Here is a 19,005-nt window from a genome sequence, read left to right as displayed (position 1 = left end):
AATTTTGGGACGTCCCCTACTGTATAAGACTCCAGTGTCCCCTAGTGGACGAAAAGAGGATTTTGGTACTTACCGATAAATCCATTTCTCTGAATCCTCTAGGGGACACTGGACGCCCGCCTCGGTGCTGTCACCTGCTGTGTTCAAAGTTCTTGTTCAAACAGTTCGTGCAAACAGCGTTAGTTTTTCTGTTAAGAGTTTCTTGGATGCTGTTTGATATGTTGTACGGTTCGGTTCCTCGCCATGTGCTCTAGTATCATGTCCTATTCTCTCAGTCAAATTTTCCTGGGGGATGAGGGATGTGAAAGGGGGAGGAGCCGGCTGTGCAGACAATGCACATTTTTAGATTGTGCCACACCTCCGGTTGCAAGATTCACACCCCCTACTGTATAAGACTCCAGTGCCCCCTAGGGGATTCAGAGAAATGGATTTATCGGTAAGTACCAAAATCCTCTTTTTTATTTAACATGTTCAGATGTCTGGACATGACATTGTCACACTGCTGGTGACTGCAGTACTAGAAGCAGTGGTGGGAGGTACTGCAGCCAAACCTCTGATGCTGGGCCCCAGCTACCTACAAGGGTGGCCTTAGTTTTGAACGTGCACGGCCATTGAAGACAGTGACTGTGACTACAGTGCAGCTCCTGTCCGTCATCAGTCGCTGCATCACATGTACCGTAGGAAGCATACGTGTAGATAAAACCTTTCCCATTTTCTGGCAAAGTTCTTTAAGAGGAAGCTGTGCTGGGTTCCAGTATCTTTAATGGATACAGGCACAAGGGTGGTTTAGTGCCAGATTAGTTGGTGCTCTCTGTGAACTCTAAGGCCCCACTAGAGACTAAGGGGAATTCTGATTTGCCAGTGGGGCAATCATGCTTCCACCCTTTCAGTGCCTGACAGCCTGTGGATTATTGGTCATCCGGTACATGAGTTACTGCATCGAAGGTGATGAACCATCTTGGTGGCTAGTGGCTAACTCCCCTGAGACAGTAGGTGGGAGTTTCCTTCCTAAAGCTACACCAAGGCTTCATCTGAATCAGTTTGTCTTATAAGTGTTTTTCCTTGATTCTGAGTTCCATGGTAGCTGCTCTTGGAGATGTCTTGACTTAATGTGTTTGCCTCATCAGTGCAGTGGTTGATGTATTCGTAAAGCGCTCTCCTCCCATTGACGATGCTTTTGAGGGTACTAGAAATTAAAAAGTAAAAATAAAAGGTGTTGTAGTCTTCCTTGTTACTGTAGACAAGCTGCTAGGTCTTTGTACATGGACATTCCCAATATGCCAATGGTCCATCCTGGTATTTGCTGCCACAGCCAGGACTTTTTTTTAAGCTAAGGTATTTTACTTACGTGAGTTTACAAGAAATGATTTTAATGGTGTGGCATGATTATTAGGGGGTATTCAATTAATTTTTTTGCTGGGGGCTATCCAAATAGCCCCGATTTCGGCATTTACCGGTATTATGAGGCAAGCGAAGCATAATCCCTGAAAAGCAGCAGCCAGAACCGCCATATAACATGAGAATGTGGATCCATTTTTCGGCCAATGAAAACGCCACTGGGTCATCTGTTCATACATTACCAAATTCTACAGGTGTGGTCCAGGGATGACATTTAAGAGTACTTCGCACTACTCTCAGTGAGTAGCTGTCGGTTTAAATACGCTTTGGAATATTCCCAGCATATCCTGTGTTCTCCAAAATGGTGACAAAAAAGGATTCTTATGCTTACAGTACGTTAGGTCCTAAGTTGCTGTTCTCCGTTGTTTGATGTTGTGGATGTGCATCAGGGGTATTCATCATGTGATCCTTCAGCTGTTGAGGAACTACACATGCCAGCATATCCTGCCACGGTATTAGCATGCCTTACTAGCAAAACTGTGGCAGGGCATGCTGGGGTGTGTAGATCCACCACATGTTTAATACCCCTGGTGAACATTGTACTTTTCCTCCTCCGTGTTCCTCCTTCTGTATTCTGTCCTGTTGAGCTTGATTAAGCATAAGTGAGGCTTCTGCAGACACTAGATGTAGTGAGGGAGGAGCTATAGACCTGTTTGATCTTCTCTGTTTGTGTGACTGTGTAATCTTACAGCCCTCTGAATATTTGGACAATTAAGAAAAACAAAAACATAATTTATTGTTCCTGTTTTCTTTGTGTAGAATAATCAGGCAGATTTAGAGAATGCAACAGAAGTTCTGTCTGGATATCTGGAAAGAGATATTTCCCAGGATTCACTACAAGACATTAAGCAAAAAGTACAAGACAAGTATAGGTAAGAATAAACTTGTACTTGTGCTTTGGTTCTTGACTGTGTATATGTTATTTTACTATTAGGGTTATTAACACTGATGTCTACATAATGCCTTACAAAAGATTGGTATATGTATGTATATCTATCTATCTATGTATGTATGTAAGCATTCATGTATGTATGTATGTATATATGTATGCATGTGTGTGTATATATATATATATATATATATATATATATATATATATATATATACATACATACATACATACATACATACATACATACATACATACATACATACATACAGGTTGAGTATCCCTTATCCAAAACGCTTGGGACCAGAGGTATTTTGGATATCGGATTTTTCCGTATTTTGGAATAATTGCATACAATAATGAGATATCATGGCGATGGGACCCAAGTCTAAGCACAGAATGCATTTATGTTTCCTATACACCTTATACACACAGCCTGAAGGTAATTTAATACAATATTTTTAATAACTTTGTGTATTAAACAAAGTGTGTGTACATTCACACAATTCATTTATGTTTCATATACACCTTATACACATAGCCTGAAGGTCATTTAATCCAATATTTTTAATAACTTTGTGTATTAAACAAAGTTTGAGTACATTGAGCCACAGAAAACAAGGATTTCACTGTCTCACTCAAAAAAGTCCGTATTTCGGAATATTCCGTATTTCTGAATATTTGGATATGGGATACTCAACAGCGTCCGTCACTCTCACCAATACTGCATAACAACTGGCCTGGGTGCCCCTCCAAATGTGATAGTAGAAGAAATGTTATAGATGGCACTCCAGGACTGAATGAAATAAAAGCAGACAAAAGACCAACGGTATAGCCGTTTCAGAGCTTGCGCTCTTTTATCAAGGTCTTGATAAAAGAGCGCAAGCTCTGAAACGTTGGCTATACCGTTGGTCTTTTGCCTGCTTTTATTTCAATCAGTCCTGGAGTGCCATTTATCACATTTCTTAGATATAGATATATATATATATATATATATATATATATATATATAGATATAGAGAGATGTTTCTCCGGCAGGGTCCACAGGATAACATTGGGATATGATGAAGCGACAGCTGATTTGCACCAATCGGTCAAAGCTTTTCGGCCTCCCAGCATGCAACGGGCCCTTCCATATATCTCCGCCTCCTGGCTCAGGCAAATCAGTTTTTTGTTTGGTACGGCAGGAGCCGGACCATGGTCAGAGGGCTGCTGGCTTTTAGCAGCCCTAAGCTTTCTTAATTTATTTTTCTCTGACGTCCTAAGTGGATTCTGGGGACTCCGTCAGGACCATGGGGGGATAGCGGCTCCGCAGGAGACAGGGCACAAAATTAAAAGTTTGACCACTAGGTGGTGTGCACTGGCTCCTCCCCCTATGACCCTCCTCCAAGCCTCAGTTAGGTTTTTGTGCCCGGCCGAGAAGGGTGCAATCTAGGTGGCTCTCCTAAAGAGCTGCTTAGAATAAAAGTTTGTTAGGTTTTTTATTTTCAGTGAGTCCTGCTGGCAACAGGCTAACTGCAACGCGGGACTAAGGGGAGAAGAAGCGAACTCACCTGCGTGCAGGATGGATTGGCTTCTTAGGCTACTGGACACTAGCTCCAGAGGGACGATCACAGGTACAGCCTGGATGGGTCACCGGAGCCGCGCCGCCGGCCCCCTTACAGATGCTGAAGAGAGAAGAGGTCCAGAAATCGGCGGCTGAAGACTTCCCAGTCTTCTTAAAGTAGCGCACAGCACTGCAGCTGTGCGCCATTGCTCTCAGCACACTTCACACCGCGGTCACTGAGGGTGCAGGGCGCTGGGGGGGGGGGCGCCCTGGGCAGCAATGTAATTACCTTTACTGGCTAAAAAAACATCACATATAGCCCCTGGGCTATATGGATGTATTTAACCCCTGCCAGGATTACAGAAAAAACCGGGAGAAGAGCCCGCCGTGAAGGGGGCGGGGCCTATCTCCTCAGCACACAGCGCCATTTTTCCCACACAGATCCGCTGGTGGGAAGGCTCCCAGGCTCTCCACTGCACTACAGAAACGGGGTTAAAACAGAGAGGGGGGGCATTTTTTGGCGATATTATTATATATTAAGCTGCTATAAGGGAAAACACTTACTATAAGGTTGTCCCTGTATAATTATAGCGCTTTGGTGTGTGCTGGCAAACTCTCCCTCTGTCTCCCCAAAGGGCTAGTGGGGTCCTGTCCTCTATCAGAGCATTCCCTGTGTGTGTGCTGTGTGTCGGTACGTGTGTGTCGACAGGTATGAGGACGATGTTGGTGTGGAGGCGGAGCAATTGCCTGTAATGGGATGTCACCCCCTAGGGAGTCGACACCGGAATGGATGGCTTTATTTATGGAATTACGTGATAGTGTCAACACGCTACAAGGTCGGTTGACGATATGAGACGGCCGGCAAACCAATTAGTACCTGTCCAGGCGTCTCAAACACCGTCAGGGGCTTTAAAACGCCCATTACCTCAGTCGGTCGACAGACACGGACACTGACTCCAGTGTCGACGGTGAAGAAACAAACGTATTTTCCAGTAGGGCCACACGTTACATAATCACGGCAATGAAGGAGGCGTTACATATTTCTGATACTACAAGTACCACAAAAATGGGTATTATGTGGGGTGTGAAAAAACTACCTGTAGTTTTTCCTGAATCAGATGAATTGATTGAAGTGTGTGATGAAGCGTGGGTTACCCCCGATAGGAAGTTGCTAATTTCAGAGAAGTTATTGGCATTATACCCTTTCCCGCCAGAGGTTAGGGCGCGCTGGGAAACACCCTCTAGGGTAGATAAGGCGCTCACACGCTTATCAAAACAAGTGGCGTTACCGTCTCCTGATACGGCCGCCCTCAAAGATCCAGCTGATAGGAGGCTGGAAAATACTCTAAAAAGTATATACACACATACTGATGTTATACTGCGACCAGCAATCGCCCCAGCATGGATGTGCAGTGCTGGGGGGGTTTGGTCGGAATCTCTGACTGGAAATATTGATACCCTGAATAGCGACAATATTTTATTGACTATAGAGCATTTAAAGGATGCATTTTCTTTATATGCGAGATGCACAGAGGGATATTTGCACTCTGGCATCAAGGGTAAGTGCGCTGTCCATTTCTGCCAGAAGAAGTTTATGGACGCGACAGTGGTCAGGTGATCCGGATTCCAAGCGGCATATGGAAGTTTGTCGTATAAAGGGGAGGAATTATTTGGGGTCGGTCTATCGGACTTGGTGGCCACGGCAACAGCCGGAAAATCCACCTTTTTTACCTCAGGTCACCTCCCAACAGAAAAAGACACCGTCTTTTCAGCCTCAGTCCTTTCGTTCTCATAAGAACAAGCGGGCAAAAGGCCATTCATATCTGCCTGAGGCAAAGGAAAGGGTAAGAGACTGCAGCAAGCAGCTCTTTCCCAGGAGCAGAAGCACTCCCCCGCTTCTGAAAAGTCTTCAGCATGTCGCTGGGGCCTTACAAGCGGACTCAGGTCCGGTGGGGGGGTCGTCTCAAGAATTTCAGCGCGCAGTGGGCTCACTCGCAAGTCGACCCCTGGATCCTGCAGGTAGTATCACAGGGGTACAGATTGGAATTTGAGACGTCTCTTCCTCGCAGATTCCTGAAGTCTGCTTTACCAACATCTCCCTCCGACAGGGAGACGGTGTTGGAAGCTATTCACAAGCTGTATTCCCAGCAAGTAATAGTCAAGGTACCCCTACTACAACAAGGAAAGGGGTATTATTCCACGCTGTTTGTGGTACCGAAGCCGGACGGCTCGGTGAGACCTATTCTAAGTCTGAAATCTTTTGAACACTTACATACAAAGGTTCAAGTTCAAGATGAAATCACTCAGAGCAGTGATAGCGAATCTGGAAGAAGGGGACTTTATGGTGTCCTTGGACATCAAGGATGCTTACCTCCATGTCCCAATTTGCCCTTCAAACCAAGGGTACCTCAGGTTCGTGGTACAAAACTGTCACTATCAGTTTCAGACGTTGCCGTTTGGATTGTCCACGGCACCCCGGGTCTTTACCAAGGTAATGGCCGAAATGATGATTCTTCTTCGAAGAAAAGGCGTATTAATTATCCCTTACTTGGACGATCTCCTGATAAGGGCAAGATCCAGAGAACAGTTAGAGGCCGGTGTAGCACTAACCCAAGTAGTGCTGCAACAGCACGGGTGGATTCTAAATTTTCCAAAATCCCAGCTGAGCCCGACGACACGTCTGCTGTTCTTAGGGATGATTCTGGACACAGTTCAGAAAAAGGTTTTTCTCCCGGAGGAGAAAGCCAGGGAGTTATCCGAGCTAGTCAGGAACCTCCTAAAACCAGGAAAAGTGTCAGTGCATCAATGCACAAGAGTCCTGGGTAAATGGTGGCTTCTTACGAAGCGATTCCATTCGGCAGATTCCACGCAAGAACCTTTCAGTGGGATCTGCTGGACAAATGGTCCGGATCGCATCTTCAGATGCATCAGCGGATAGCCCCGTCTCCAAGGACAAGGGGGTCTCTTCTGTGGTGGTTGCAGAGTGCTCACCTTTTTGGAGGGCCGCAGATTCGGCATTCAGGACTGGGTCCTGGTGACCACGAATGCCAGCCTGAGAGGCTGGGGAGCAGTCACACAGGGAAGAAATTTCCAGGGAGTGTGGTCAAGCCTGGAGACTTCACTTCACATAAATATACTGGAGCTAAGGGCAATTTACAATGCTCTAAGCCTGGCAAGACCTCTGCTTCAGGGTCAGCCGGTGTTGATCCAGTAGGGCAACACCACGGCAGTCGCCCACGTAAACAGACAGGGCGACACAAGAAGCAGGAGGGCAATGGCAGAAGCTGCAAGGATTTTTCACTGGGCAGAAAATCATGTGATAGCACTGTCAGCAGTGTTCATTCCGGGAGTGGACAACTGGGAAGCAGACTTCCTCAGCAGACACGATCACCACCCGGGAGAGTGGGGACTTCATCCAGAAGTCTTCCACATGATTGTGAACCGTTGGGAAAAACCAAAGGTGGACATGATGGCGTCCCGCCTCAACAAAAAACTGGACAGGTATTGCGCCAGGTCAAGAGACCCTCAGGCAATAGCTGTGGACGCGTTGGTAACACCATGGGTGTACCAGTCAATGTATGTGTTCCCCCCTCTGCCTCTCATACCCAAGGTACTGAGAATTATAAGGCGAAGGGGAGTAAGAACGATACTCGTGGCTCCGGATTTGCCAAGAAAGACTTGGTACCCGGAACTTCAAGAGATGCGCACGGAGGATCCGTGCACTCTACCTCTAGACTTACCGCGGCTGCGTTTGACGGCATGGCGGTTGAACGCCGGATCCTGAAGGAGAGGGCTCCGACGGAGGAATTTCAACTGGGTCGATTCCTACATTTCCTGCAAACAGGATTGTCTATGGGCCTCAAATTGGGGTCCATTAAGGTTCAAATTTCGGCCCTGTCGATTTTCTTCCAGAAAGAATTGGCTTCAGTTCATGAAGTCCAAGCTTTTGTCAAAGGAGTACTACATATACAGCCCCGGTTGTGCCTCCAGTGGCACTGTGGGATCTCAATGTAGTTTTGGGATTCCTCAAATCCCATTGGTTGGAGCCACTCAAATCGGTGGATTTGAAATATCTTACATGGAAAGTGACCATGCTACTGGCCCTGGCTTCGGCCAGGAGAGTGTCAGAATTGGTGGCTTTTCGTACAAAAGCCATATCTGATTTTCCATTGGGACAGGGCAGAACTGCGGACGCGTCCTCAGTTTCTCCCTAAGGTGGTATCAGCGTTTCACCTGAACCAACCTATTGTGGTGCCTGCGGCTTCTAGCGACTTGGAGGACTCCAAGTTGTTCGACGTTGTCAGAGCCTTAAAAATATATATATATATTTCAAGGACGGCTGGAGTCAGAAAGTCTGACTCGCTGTTTATACTGTATGCACCCAACAAGCTGGGTGTTCCTGCGTCTAAGCAGACGATTGCTCGTTGGATTTGTAGCACAATTCAACTTGCGCATTCTGTGGCAGGCCTGCCACAGCCAAAATCTGTAAATGCCCACTCCACAAGGAAGGTGGGCTCACCTTGGGCGGCTGCCCGAGGGGTCTCGGCATTACAACGCTGCCGAGCAGCTACGTGGTCAGGGGAGAACACGTTTGTAAAATTCTACAAATTTGATACCCTGGCTAAGGAGGACCTGGAGTTCTCTCATTCGGTGCTGCAGAGTCATCCGCACTCTCCCGCCCGTTTGGGAGCTTTGGTATAATCCCCATGGTCCTGACGGAGTCCCCAGCATCCACTTAGGACGTCAGAGAAAATAAGAATTTACTTACCGATAATTCTATTTCTCGTAGTCCGTAGTGGATGCTGGGCGCCCATCCCAAGTGCGGATTGTCTGCAATACTTGTACATAGTTATTGTTACAAAAATCGGGTTATTATTGTTGGAAGCCATCTTTTCAGAGGCTCCTCTGTTATCATGCTGTTAACTGGGTTCAGATCTCAAGTTGTACAGTGTGATTGGTGTGGCTGGTATGAGTCTTACCCGGGATTCAAAATCCTTCCTTATTGTGTACGCTCGTCCGGGCACAGTATCCTAACTGAGGTTTGGAGGAGGGTCATAGGGGGAGGAGCCAGTGCACACCACCTAGTGGTCAAACTTTTAATTTTGTGCCCTGTCTCCTGCGGAGCCGCTATCCCCCCATGGTCCTGACGGAGTCCCCAGCATCCACTACGGACTACGAGAAATAGAATTATCGGTAAGTAAATTCTTATTTTATAGTCTTACTATTTTTTTCTTCAGTGATCTTTCTAAAAAGCGTCTTGTACATACCTTAGAAAGTCGCTCCAACAACTCTGCTGTTTCGGCGGGCGTCTGTGTCGGATATACTAGCAGGTCCAGCAGACATTACCAGGCTGTGGCCAGAGCACGGGGAAAAGGGTAAGGCATCGGTTCCGCTTAGAAGGGGAATACGGACACAGCCGCACTGTTTTGGGAGGAGACTACCAAACAGTTGCTGACGCGGGTGGTCTTCAGTTTGTTGGCTGTCGGGGTCTCGGCGCACATTATACCGGCGCCGGCATACCGACACCGTTTCTCCCTATTGGGGGTCCACGACCCCCTGGAGGAGACAATACATAGCGTGGTGTGCCATCTTGCCCGCTGCGTAGCGAGCGCAGCAAGCCCGCAAAGGGCTCATTTGCAGGCGCCATGCTGTCGGTATGCCGGTGGTCGGGATTGCGGCGCTGGTATGCTGTGCGCCGAGACCCTGACAGCCGGCATACCATACTATACCCGCTGACGCGGCTGCCACCTCGGGTACACCAGCGCTAGCCCTTAGGGATCATAGGCTCCAGGAATAGTATGAGGCCGCGATCCATAGGATTGATGTCAGCAGTTGGGAGTCATACGCTCTCCTGGTCGCCCCTCCCCCCAGTTTATGACCAGTTTCCTCCGAGTCTCCCGCCATGAGCTGTTTTTCTGCTTCCATCTGAGACGCTGTATACGAAGGGGACCCAGTCGCAGCGTAGGCGGCTGTGTGACTGGTGCGTCTGTGTTCACTGAGCGTCTGTGTTCACTATAGGTTCATGGAGCAGCAATGTACACTAGTAGCGTCTGGATCCACTCAGCGTTCGCAAACGTATTGATCGGTCCTGGAAGCGGGGTGAGTCTCCCTGTATCCCACTCTACTGAGTACGGGTAATACAGCACTAAGTCTCTATCTACCTTTCTCTTACGTCCTAGACGATACTGGGGTTCCATTTAGTACCATGGGGTATAGACTGGTCCACTAGGAGCCATGAGCACTTTAAGAATTTGATAGTGTGGGCTGGCTCCTCCCTCTATGCCCCTCCTATCAGACCAGACTCAGTTTAGAAAATGTGCCCGGAGGAGCCGATCACGCTTATGGAAGCCCCTGAAGAGTTTTCTGCATTAATTTTATGTGTTTGTTATTTTCAGGCAGGGCTGGATCACACCAGCCTGCCTGCTTCGTGGGACTTAGGGGGGGGAACGGCCCAACCTCTTGAAGGGTTAATGGTCCCGCTCCCCGCTGACAGGACACAGCTCCTGTGGGAACTATTTGCCAGCCCCACCACGGTGAGCGTACATTCCCGCAGCACGCTGCCACCCCTAACAGAGCCAGAAGAATGAAAAGTGGTGAGGACTAAGCCGGCGTCCGGGTTAGCGGGGCGCCGGCCATTATGGCGGCATGAGGGTACGGAGATGCATGGCTTCTAACTGGGGCGGAATGCATCTCCAGACACAGTACACAGCTGCATCTCAGTACACAGTACTCACACTGGCAAAAACAGCCTTAAAACGGTTTTCTCTCCATTTTAAGCACCAGATTACCTCAGCCAGTATAAAAAAAAAGCTGGAAGACTGCGCGCCATTGAAGGGGCGGGGCCATCACTATGAGCAGACCCAGCAGCTCACCAGCGGCATTTTTTCTCTGCAGTGGACACAGGCGCTGACTGACAGGGACGCGCAGCTCCTCCGGAGAGACTCCAGATTACCTCAGCAGTACCAGGGGGGTCATAGCAGGGGGGAGCGCTTACTAGTGCACGTTGTCCCCTATCAGGGTACTTGATCTGCGACCTGGCTAAGCTTGGCGTTAGTGATAAGGGCGCGGTGGGAGCTGGCTCCAAATAACTGTGTCTCCCTGAAGGGCTCTTTGTTGGTTAATTGTGCTTAACCTTTTCCTGTGTGTGTGCGCTGTCGCATTTACATTGTCTGGCAAAGAGTGTGTTTCTTGTACAGCGGAGTGTTCCTCTTCACCAGTGGTTACACAGGGCAGTGCATCTTCCCATAGCGGGGCTGAACCAGAGTGGGTTAATTCCATTAAAGGAATGATCTCCAATATTTCTACAAAATTATCCCGCAATCGGAAAGAGACGCAATACTTAAGACAGACTTTGGATGCGTTTATGAATAGAGACTCAGTCCCCAAACCAGCGTCTCAATCCCCTCCCAGTTGTCCGCAAAAACTAGCTCTGGCCCAGGTCCTGCAGTCTGACTCTTACGGGTCACACATAGAGGAGGGCAAGGTGGATTTGGAGGAGGGGATGCTACTCTGTTACAGGGAATAGAGGCTCTTATAGAGGCTGTCAGAGATGTTCTGCAAATTCCTGATAAAGTGTCAGAGGAGTGTGAGGAATCTTATTTTAATGTAAAAAAGAAGTCCTCGGTCCGTTTTCCTGCGTCAAAGGAATTGAATACCCTGTTTGAAGAACCATGGGTTAATCCTGATAAGAAATTTCAAATCCCTAAAAGGTTGCTCTCATCTTTTCCTTTTCCTCTGGAGGATAGGAAAAAATGGGAAAACCCACCGATGGTGGACGCATCATTGTCTAGGCTGTCACGAAAAAATTGTATTGCCTGTCCCTGGTGCAGCCTCCCTAAAAGACACGGCTGATCATAAAATTGAGACTACACTCAAATCATTGTACACAGCTGCTGGGGTGGCCCAGAGACTCACTATTGCATGTGCGTGGATAACAAAAGCCATTGCTAAATGGTCAGGTAACCTAATTGAGGGGTTGGATTCCTTGTCTAGGGGGGGATGATGTTTTACTCCTGCAGCATATACAGGACTCTGTGAACTTTATGGTGGAAGCCATAAAAGAGAGAGACTTGCTTAATGCATGCACCACTGCTATGGCAGTTTCAGCATGCAGGGGATTATGGCTACGCCAATGGACTGCTGATGCAGACTCAAGGAAAGGCGTGGAAGGCCTACCATTCACAAGAGAGGCCTTGTTTGGAGATGAACTAGAAAAATGGATCTCCAAAGCTACTGCGGCTAAGTCTACGTATCTTTCTTTCGCAGCTCCCCCAGCCAGGATAGCTTATTCATCTTCAAATTTGCAGTATTTTCAGACGGCCAAGTTTAAGAGCAAATCCAGCGGTGCTTCTACGGCCTCCAGAGGTGCAAGAGGTAAACCACGCAAACCAGCAACTGCAGGTGCTCAGGAACAGAGCTCAGGCTCTGCTCCCTCAAAGATTTCAGCATGACGGTGGGCCACGATGCCTGAAGGGCTGTCAGGTGGGAGCCCGACTAAAATTTTTCAGGCTTACCAGTTTCACAAGAGGCAAATATAAGTTTACAGCAGGCCATCCAAAAACTGGTACAGACTCAAGTCATTGTTCCAGTTCTACCTCATCTGCACAACAGGGGTACTATTCCAACTTGTTTGTAGTACTGAAACCAGATGGTTCAGTATGGCCGATTCTGAACCTCAAGTTCTTGAACCCGTTCTTAAGAGTGTTCAAGTTCAAGATGGAGTCACTGAGAGCGGTGATCTCAGGTCTGGAGGAAGGGGTATTCCAAATGTGTCTCTGGATATCAAGGATGCGTACCTTCACATTCCGATCTGGCCGCCTCATCAGGCTTATCTACGGTTTACACTGCAAGACTGTCACTATCAGTTTGGCTCTGCCATTTGGTCTCTCAACGGCACCGAGGGTATTCACCAAAGTGATGGCAGAGATGATGTTTCTCCTCCGCAAACAGGGAGTGACTATAATTCCATACCTGGACGATCTTCTGATAAAGGCGCCGACCAGGGAGAGGTTGCTGGACAGCATTAGTCTCTCAGCCAAACTTCTCCGCGATCATGGTTGGATTCTGAACCTTCCAAAATCTCACCTAGAGCCAACACGGAGCCTGCCATTCCTGGGAATGATACTGGACACGGAGTCGCAGAAAGTGTTCCTTCCGTTGGAAAAGGCATTGGTAATCCAGTCACTGGTTCGGGATGTCCTGAAGCCAACCCGGATATCGGTGCATCTATGCATTCGCCTTCTGGGTAATATGGTTGCCTCTTACGAGGCGCTTCAATACGGAAGGTTTCACGCAAGACCCTTCCAGCTCGATTTGTTGGACAAATGGTCCGGATCGCATCTTCACATGCAGCAGAGGATCCGTCTGTCGCCAAAAGCCAGGATCTCCCTTCTGTGGTAGCTACAGTCTTCTCACCTCGTCGAGGTTCAGAATTCAAAACTGGATCTTGTTAACCACGGACGTAAGCCTCAGAGGTTGGGGAGCAGTCACCCAGGTGGTGCAGTTTCAAGGAAAATGGCCAAGTCAGAAAGTCATCCTTCCAATCAACATTCTAGAACTCAGGGCCATATACAACGCCCTTCTGCAGGCCTCATATTTTCTTCAAGATCAGGCCATTTAGGTCCAGTCGGACAATGTGACGGCAGTGACGTACATAAACCGACAGGGCGGAACGAAAAGCAGAGCAGCAATGTCAGAGGTGTCAAGAATTCTCCTATGGGCAGAAAAAAACACTGGCGTTTCAGCGGTCTTCATTCTGGGAGTAGACAACTGGGAAGCAGACTTCCTCAGCAGACACGACCTGCACCCGGAAGTGTTCAGGTGCTTGACACATCGATGGGGATATCCACAAATTGACACAATGGCCTCTCGTCTCAACAAGAAGCTCAAGCTGTATTGTTCCAGGTCGAGAAACCCACAGGCAGTGGTGTTAGACGCTCTGACGACTCCATGGGTCTATCAGATGGTGTACATGTTTCCTCCACTTCCTCTGATCCCAAGAATTCTCAGAAGAATAAAAAGGGAAAAGGTTTAAGCAATCCTCATTGTTCTGGACTGGCTACGAAGGGCCTGGTACGCGGACTTTCTGGAGATGCTCCTTGAAGATCCGTGGCCTCTACCAGTTCCCGAGGATCTTTTGCAACAGGGCCATTTCGTCTATCAGTACTTACCGCGGCTATGTTTGACGGCATGGAAGTTGAACGGCTTATTCTAGCCAGAAGAGGGATCCCTAACGAAGTTATCCCAACTATGATCCAAGCCAGGAAGAGGGTAACAGCTAAACATTACCACTGTTTTTGGAAGAAATACGTCTCTTGGTGTGAGAGCAGGAATTATTCTGCAGTGGAATTTCATCTGGGACGTTTCCTGCTTTTTCTGCAGACAGGTGTGGATATGGGCCTGCGTCGGGGCTCCGTAAAAGTCCAGATTTCGGCCTTGTCCATTTACTTTCAAAAACAATTGGCTTCTCTCCTTGAGGTCCAGACGTTCTTGAAAGGTGTTCTGCACATCCAACCTCCCTTTGTGCTTCCCACGGCACCTTGGGATCTCAATTTGGTGCTGCATTTCCTCCAATTGGACTGGTTTGAACCATTACAGAAGGTGGACATAAAATATCTTACGTGGAAGATCGTCACACTGTTGGCCTTGGCTTCAGCAAGACGTGTGTCCCTATTTAATTTTCCATGAGGACAGAGCTGAACTCAGTACACGTCAGCAGTTTCTTCCTAAAATGGTGTCACATCAACCAACCTATTGTGGTTCCGGATGTCACCGACACCTCTGCTACTTCAAACTCTTTGGATGTTGTGAAGGCTTTGAAGGTATACGTAAAGAGGACAGCTCGTCACAGGAAATCCGCTGTTCGTTCTCTATGATCCCAATAAAATTGGGTGTCCTGCTTCAAAGCAGACAATTGCACGCTGGATCAGGCTCACTATCCAGCATGCTTATTCCACGGCAGGTTTGCCGGTTCCAAAATCTGTACAGGCCCATTCTACTAGGTCGGTGGGCGCTGCCTCGGGTATCTCTGCTTTACGGCTCTGCCGAGCGGCTGCTTGGTCTGGTTCGAACACGTTTGCTAAGTTTTACAAGTTTGATACTTTGGCCTCTGAGGACCATCAGTTTGGTCAATCAGTTCTGCAGGAATCTCAGCACTCTCCCACCCGGTTTGGGAGCTTTTATGCATCCCCATGGTACTAAATGGAACCCCAGTATTCTCTAGGACGTAAGAAAAAATAGGATTTTAATTACCGGTAAATCCTTTTCTCGTAGTCCGTAGAAAGGATACTGGGCACCTGCCCGGTGCTTCGTTCTTCCTGCACTGTTACTTGGTTAAGTATTGTTGGTTCAGCTGTTGCTGTTCCTGTTTAAAGTTGGGTTAGCATATCTTTCCTCTGGTTTGTGCGTGCTGGTTCAGAATCTCACCACTATCCTTTATATCCTTCTCTCAAAGTATGTCTGTCTTCTCGGGCACAGTTTCCTAGACTGAGTCTGGTAGGAGGGGCATAGAGGGAGGAGCCAGCCCACACTATCAAATTCTTAAAGTGCCCATTGCTCCTAGTGGATCCGTCTATACCCCATGGTACTAAATGGAACCCCAGTATCCTCTACTGACTACGAGAAAAGGATTTACCGGTAGGTATTTAAAATCCTATTATTTTTTTTAGTACGAATAGTTAGATAAGTGCCTATTGCATGTGAGTCTGTATACTATTACTGTGATTTCTTTCGTTATGTGTCTGAATACGGTAGATCTGCTTAAACATGATTCAGTAATATGTTCTCCTACATACTTTAAATGTATTTGTAGTTGATGATGTGCTCATATTGCTTATTATATTAATGTATAACATGTGACTGACTGCTAGTGTGACTGCTGACTTTACTATATTCTGTCAGTTTTGTTCTCTTCCAATCCTCAATGCTGCTGCATGGGTAGGGTCAGATTGTATGTCACTTTAAAAAGCTTAAAGTGATTACAGTCACAAATTTGTGTAGTACACTGTGGAAGAGTTGATTATTTATCATGTCTAAGAGCGGCAAAGGTGAGGAAGATACACTCACAGCAACACTCATATCATTTTTGTCTTGCAAAGCTGGGTTATACTCTCAGGATCTGGTTCAGGATGGTTTGTGTGCAAATTGTTTTAGCTTTCACCAGGGGTTCTTGAAAAATACAAGGCAGATTTAGGTGCAGGTTGATCCACCTTGGGCTATGTTTGCACAGACTTTATCCAGTATAGCTCCTGTAACGGGGATAGATTACACGATTAACCCTTACATGCAGCTTCCCACCTATGGTGTATCACTTCCAGCAGCTGCCTCTCAAAAGAAACAGGCTGATAAGCCGTGGTAAGTAAATCTTCATCCTCACATGCTTCACATGGTTCATATGAGGATTCATCGGAGGATGAATCCAGCTTTTCGTCCCTTTCGGTCTAAAGGAAAAGCTAAAGGTAAAAGTGATAGTAGGCAGTCCCAATACAAGAAGTCTGGTAAGACTGAAAAGCATTGGGCTACCAGAGGACCGGTTGGTAAGACAGATAAGCCATCAGCCTGATGGTGCGGGCCTCCACATGGGGGATCCCAGGGTGGGGCGCTGAATTCTTCAGTTTGCACAGATCTGGCATCAGTCCACAACAGATGCCTGGGAGCAGAAAGCGGTATCTCTAGGTTATGCTTTTGCCTTCAAGAAGCACCTCCTCTAAGGTTTTTTTGTACCAGCCCATCTCGGGTAGAGACGAAGGCCAGGGCTTTGTGAGAGGCAGTTCAGAAATTGCTTCAGTCAGGAGTAGTCATTCCAGTTCCTCATGCACAACGAGGACAGGGGTTTTACTCCAACCTGTTTTTAGTTCAGAAGCCAAATGGGTCATTTCGGCCCATTCTCAATCTCCAAAGTGCTGAACAAATACATTTGGGTACCTCGGTTTCGCATGGAGACTTTACGTTCCATCATTTTGGCCATGGAGCCAGGGGATTATATGGTATCCCTGGATATACAGGATGCTTACCTGCATGTTCCTGTAGCACTGTACCATCAGTGCTATCTCAGGTTCGCTATCCTCATTTTCAGTTCCAGGCTGTGGCTAACCTTCTGGGTTAGCCACAGCCCCCAGAGTATTTACCAAGATTATGGTGGTAATGGCAGCTTATCTCCGCCAACAGGGGATAAGAATTTTTCCATACCTCGACGATCTTTTAATCCTGGCACAGTCACAGGAATTGCTCCTATGTCATCTGCAACAGACAATAACGTGTCTGCAGAAGCACGGGTGGCTCATAAATTGGGCAAAATCATCTCTGGTTTCGTCACAGCGGATGACTCACTTGGGGGCTGTACTGGATTCAAGTATTCAGAGAGTAATGTTTCTTCTGAACAAGATATCCAAGATTCAGTCAAGGATTCATGACTTGCTACACAGTCAAAAAGGTATCCGTTCACGCAGCAATGCGTGTGATGGGTTTCATGGCGTCAACAATCGACATGGTGGAGTATGCACAATTCCACTCGAGGCCTCTGCAGCATCTGATCCTTCCAAAATGGAATGGGTTGCTTCAGATGATAAAAATGCACTATGGTCCTTACGATGAGAAGGTCATTAGCCTGGTGGCTACAGACATCCCATCTGGACAAGGGGAGACTCTTTTGGATATCATATTGGGAAATTCTGATAAAGGATGCCTGTCTCCAGGGCTGGGGAGCAGTGTCAGGAAGGTTTTGTTTCCAGGGGAAATGGGCCAAGGAGGAAGGTTGCCTGCCAATAAATATATTGGAACTTAGGGCCATATACATGGCACTGATTCAGGCAAAGGACATTCTTCGGGGAAAACCAGTGCAGACCCGCTCGGATTATGCGATGGAAGTAGCGTAACTCAACCATCAGGGAGGAACTCGCAGCCAAAAAGCTATGAAGGAGGTAAGTCACACATTAAAGTGGGCAGAACTTCATCATCCAGCCTTGTCTGCATTGTTCGTTCCAGGAGTCCTAAACTGGGAAGTGTTTTTTCTCAGTCGACGTGCCATTCAGGCAAGCGAATGTGCTCTACCCCCCAGGTCTTCCAGACTCTATAAGACAAGTGGGGGTTGCCAGAGATAGATCTCATGGCGTCCCTTCAGAACAACAAAGTTCTCGCATATGGGTCAAGAACAAAGGATCCAGAGCGATCTTTGTGGATACCCTGTCGGTGAGATGGGACTTTCATCTGGCCTATGTGTTTCCTCCAAACACCTTATTACCCAGGATGGTGAGAAAGATAAAGCAAGGAAAGGGTGCCGTGATAATAATAGCTCCGGCTTGGCCCAGAAGACAGTGGTACACAGATCTGCAGAGAATGTCAATGGATGCTCCACTACTGCTCCCTGAACGTCCAGATCTACTGATGCATGGTCCTTGTTATCACAGACATCTGGATCGACTGTCTTTGACGGTGAGGCTCTTGAAACCTCTATCCTGAAGTCAAGAGGATTCTCCCAACAGGTAATTCAAACAATGCTCAGAGCAAGGAAACCTTCCTCAGCTCGCATTTATCTATATTCATTGGTGCAGTGAACGGAAAATGGACCCTATGTCTTTCTGAGTTTCCAGGGTCTTAGCATTTCTTCAGGCAGGAATGGATAAAGGTTTGAAGGTGTCTGCATTGACTGTATGGTTCCAAAAGAAAATTGCTAACCTACAGGATGTGCATACTTTTTTTCAGGGAATTCTGAGCATTCAACCTCATTTGTTCCTCCTACAGTGCCTTGGGACTTAAATTTAGTCCTAAAGGCCCTTCAAGTTGCCCCATTTGAACCACTTAATAAAGTGGATCTTAAATGGTTGATAGCTAAGGTTCTCTTTCTGCTTGCCATGGCGTTAGCTAGAAGAGTATCTGATTTAGGGGCAATGCTATGTCATCCTCCATTTCTGAACTTTTATCCAGATAGAGCGGTACTTAGAACTAAATCTAGGTATCTTCCCAAGGTGGTGTCTAAATTTCACCTTAGCGAAGAAGTTGTAGTCCCGGCTTTCCAGGGACCGGGTCTTTCTGCGGGAGATGCATTTCTGGACGTGGTCCGTACCTTAAGGATCTACGTGGATCGTACCAGTGCCATCAGAAAGACAGATTCTCTCTTCGTTCTCTACAAAAGAGATGATGGCCTGCTGGTAAGCAGTCACTGGCAAGGTTGCTTCGG

The 19,005-nt window shown here is 47.3% G+C and overlaps 1 protein-coding gene across 2 annotated transcripts in view; it reads left to right on the top strand.

The window, feature by feature from the left end:
- Positions 1 to 19,005, top strand: part of ARIH1 (ariadne RBR E3 ubiquitin protein ligase 1) — a 141,248-nt gene that overhangs the window by 110,774 nt on the left and 11,469 nt on the right. For both annotated transcript variants that reach the window (XM_063926487.1, XM_063926488.1), the window contains exon 13: positions 2,158 to 2,270. In XM_063926487.1, the coding sequence (XP_063782557.1) occupies positions 2,158 to 2,270 (113 nt within the window). The remainder of the gene's footprint in view (positions 1 to 2,157; positions 2,271 to 19,005) is intronic.

Source organism: Pseudophryne corroboree, chromosome 6 (genome assembly GCF_028390025.1).
Source record: "Pseudophryne corroboree isolate aPseCor3 chromosome 6, aPseCor3.hap2, whole genome shotgun sequence".
NCBI lineage: Eukaryota > Metazoa > Chordata > Amphibia > Anura > Myobatrachidae > Pseudophryne > Pseudophryne corroboree.
This window is presented reverse-complemented; position numbering and strand designations above follow the sequence as displayed.